The sequence below is a fragment of the Frankliniella occidentalis genome, unplaced genomic scaffold (genome assembly GCF_000697945.3).
Source record: "Frankliniella occidentalis isolate FOCC.00 unplaced genomic scaffold, Focc_3.1 Scaffold10, whole genome shotgun sequence".
Classification (NCBI taxonomy): domain Eukaryota; kingdom Metazoa; phylum Arthropoda; class Insecta; order Thysanoptera; family Thripidae; genus Frankliniella; species Frankliniella occidentalis.
In genome coordinates this window covers 1163198-1166360 of record NW_026267140.1, presented here as the reverse complement: position 1 = coordinate 1166360, position 3163 = coordinate 1163198, and the positions used below count along the sequence as shown (strand labels likewise).

The 3163-nt window shown below is 58.7% G+C and overlaps 1 protein-coding gene across 4 annotated transcripts in view; it reads left to right on the top strand.

Annotated features, from left to right (window-relative positions):
• The window catches only part of LOC113214381 (katanin p60 ATPase-containing subunit A-like 1), a 13109-nt gene that overhangs the window by 9206 nt on the left and 740 nt on the right, over nt 1–3163 (top strand). For 3 of the 4 annotated variants that reach the window (XM_052277414.1, XM_052277412.1, XM_052277415.1), the window contains exons 2-7: nt 30–277; nt 921–1486; nt 1580–1902; nt 1996–2105; nt 2251–2377; nt 2790–3163. In XM_052277414.1, the coding sequence (XP_052133374.1) occupies nt 30–277; nt 921–1486; nt 1580–1902; nt 1996–2105; nt 2251–2377; nt 2790–2988 (1573 nt within the window). In that variant the 3' untranslated portion in view covers nt 2989–3163. The remainder of the gene's footprint in view (nt 1–29; nt 278–920; nt 1487–1579; nt 1903–1995; nt 2106–2250; nt 2378–2789) is intronic. The other variant, XM_052277413.1, reaches the window with a different exon arrangement.

Here is a 3163-nt window from a genome sequence, read left to right as displayed (position 1 = left end):
AAATTTAACGCTATACTTGTTGTTTGCAGCCCCGGGGCGCCGCACGCCCCTCCGTCCGGACTGCAGCAAGTGGCCAGGATGATGGACTCGCTGCTCATGGACACGTTCTCGCCGTTCACGTTCACCAAGATCACGACGCACCGGCGGGAGCGGCAGGCGAGCCGCCGCCACCACCACGCGGCCCGGCGTGAGGCCGGTGCCCAGGGCGCAGGGGTGGTTGGGGCCGCCAGCTCCGCGCCCATGCGCGCGCACCCGCCACCGCCGCCGGCCCACCCAGGTAACGTGCTGTCTCCCTGCTCTCGTGCATTAGTGCATTCTTACATTAGCGTCTAGCGCATCAAGCCTGGTCTGGTGCCCCGCCTGGGCGGTGGGCGGCCTTCGGAGCGCTAGGCTGGGGCGGGCCACCGGCGGCCCACAGCTGCTTTGTGGGTTTGCCTACCCAGCGCGTTGCAGGCGCGAAACCGTTACATAGTTGTTTAGAAAACTATTCCTCGTAGGGGCAATAGCCCAAAGACGCCCAACGGTTCCTCGTGGCCGCCTGCTTCGCGTGGGCCGGGGGGGGGGGGTACATGCCTATAACACATTCCTTGCGGCTGTGCATCTTGGGCGTGAGGGTCGAAAAAAACAACAAAAAAACCCTGCAAACCTTGAAGGTGCCATGGGCCCCCTGTATTGAGCTCTAAAATGAAACCGGAACCGAAAGGAAGAAGAACCTTGTGCTTGTTATATCTGGTATATCCCCCAACGCCGACTAATCAATGGAATCAAAGGGGACGTCAGTGACGTGGTCAGCCAATCAACCTGCGAGGCAGTTTTTATGTTTCTTTTACGTGTTTCGATTCCGTTTCAGCAATGGAAATGAAGGCTTGGCATGAAAAGAGGCCCACGTATACAAGCCACTAAAACCCGTGTTGGCACAGGTGCGGAGTTCATGGTGCGACCCCCCGACTCGGCGGCGGCCGGTGTGCGCGGCGGCGGCGGCGGCGGAGGCGGCGGCGGTCACCCTCCTCCGGCCGCCAGCGACAAGTGGGTGGCCTCCTTGCGGCGCCGGGACCCCGAGATCCAGCCGGCGCTGCCGGCCATCGGCCTGCGCGGCCGCTCCAGCTCGCACCCCTCCGTGGCGCGCAAGTCCCGCTCCGTGGAGCGGCTGCCCCGCACCGTGCGCGCCCGCCCGCCCGTCGGCCCCGCCGGCCCCGTCAGCTCCGCGGCCCTGCACCACCGCCACCACCGCGTCGCCAAGAAGACGTCCTCGACGGGCTCCTCGGAGAAAGAGGATCAAGATGGCACCGGCGACGACGAGAAGGACGAGCAGCAGCGCACCTTCAACCCCACCGGCTACGAGGGGCACCTCGTCGACACCTTGGAGAAGGACATCCTGCAGCGGAACCCGGATGTGACTTGGGCGCGCATTGCGGGCTTGGAGGACGCCAAGGGGGTGCTTCAAGAGGCCGTCGTCTTGCCCATCCTTATGCCTGACTTTTTCAAGGTAAGCTCTAACTAACACCACTATAAAGAGGACTGTGCACTTGACAAATTAAGATTTTAAAAAATAACTTGGCAAATGTCCGCAACTTCACAGGGTATCCGGCGGCCGTGGAAGGGCGTGCTGATGGTGGGTCCACCAGGCACAGGCAAGACGATGCTGGCGAAGGCTGTGGCCACCGAGTGCGGCACCACTTTCTTCAACGTATCGTCGGCCACGCTCACCTCCAAGTACCGCGGCGACTCGGAGAAGTTGGTGCGCCTGCTGTTCGAAATGGCGCGCTTCTTCGCGCCCAGCACCATCTTCATCGACGAGATGGACTCGCTCTGCTCGCAGCGCGGCACCGACTCGGAGCACGAGGCTTCGCGCCGCTTCAAGGCCGAGCTGCTCATCCAGATGGACGGGCTCAACTGCACCAGGTGTGTGCCGCGTGTTGCCTGCGCTGCGGTGCGCAGCAGCAGAGGAGACGGGGGTTGCACGCTACGATGCTCACTTGCTTCTTTATTCGGCAGCGGTGACGACAAGGTCATCATGGTCCTGGGCGCGACCAACCACCCTTGGGATATCGACGAGGCTTTCCGCAGGCGCTTCGAGAAACGGGTCTACATACCCCTGCCGAACGGTAAGCAGCGAACCCACCCATTGCAACGACGGGAAAATATGTTAGCAAAGAGTACCTAACAGGTTGCCTACCGTTGCTCGCCGCGTCTTCGAGCCAGTAGACAACCCTGCAACATACAGCAATTTAACTTTAAATATAATTCCAGACGAAACACGCACGGCACTGCTCAAACTCTGCCTCGAAGGGGTGACCGTCGAGGAGAACTTCGACCATCAGACTGTCGCGGACCAGCTCGAGGGTTACACGGGATCGGACATCAGCAACGTTTGCAGGTAAGGAAACTAGCGGCCAGCAGGCAAATACAAATTATGTTGCATTCCCCGGGAATAGAGATCGGTTACGAAACGTTATTTAGACGTTTCGTTTCGTGATCGAGTTCGCCACGCAATGCATCGTCTTAGCAATGAGACATCGACACCTGATGGCTATGGGATGATCATCCAGAAAGTACGTTCGTCACTCGCTGAGTCACAAACCTGCCAAGCGCAGCCTCTTCAAGCTCTCATAACGCCTGGTAGGTAGGCAAAATCTTGACTGCAGGACATGCATGTACTGCGGAGTGGCCTACCCCGAATCTCGCAGGCGCCTGGCTCCCGTAACTTGACAAATAAATAATTTAAAAAAAGACAGACGTACTTTCTGGACGATCCCTACGCGCCCATGTGATGACCAACATTTCCCCAGGGACGCCGCCATGATGGCCATGCGGCGGAAGATCTGCGGCCGCAGCCCGGACGAGATCAAGAAGATCAAGAAGGAGGAGGTGGACCTTCCCGTCACGGTGCAGGACTTCGGGGAGGCGGTAGCCAAGTGCAAGAAGAGCGTCACCCAGGAAGACGTGACCAAATACGAGGAGTGGATAGCGGAGTTCGGGTCGTCCTGAAGGACTCGCAACGCGAACGGAGGATAACCGCAGTGCCCAGAGTGTTTCGACAACGCTGTTTAGAGTCCGTGTATGCTGTAAGCTGTAGGGCATCTGGCCCAAAGTGCATTGTACAAAGAATAGTTTCTTTTGTAGATATATGTTCTTTTTCAATTAAAGTTTAACTCATCTTTTT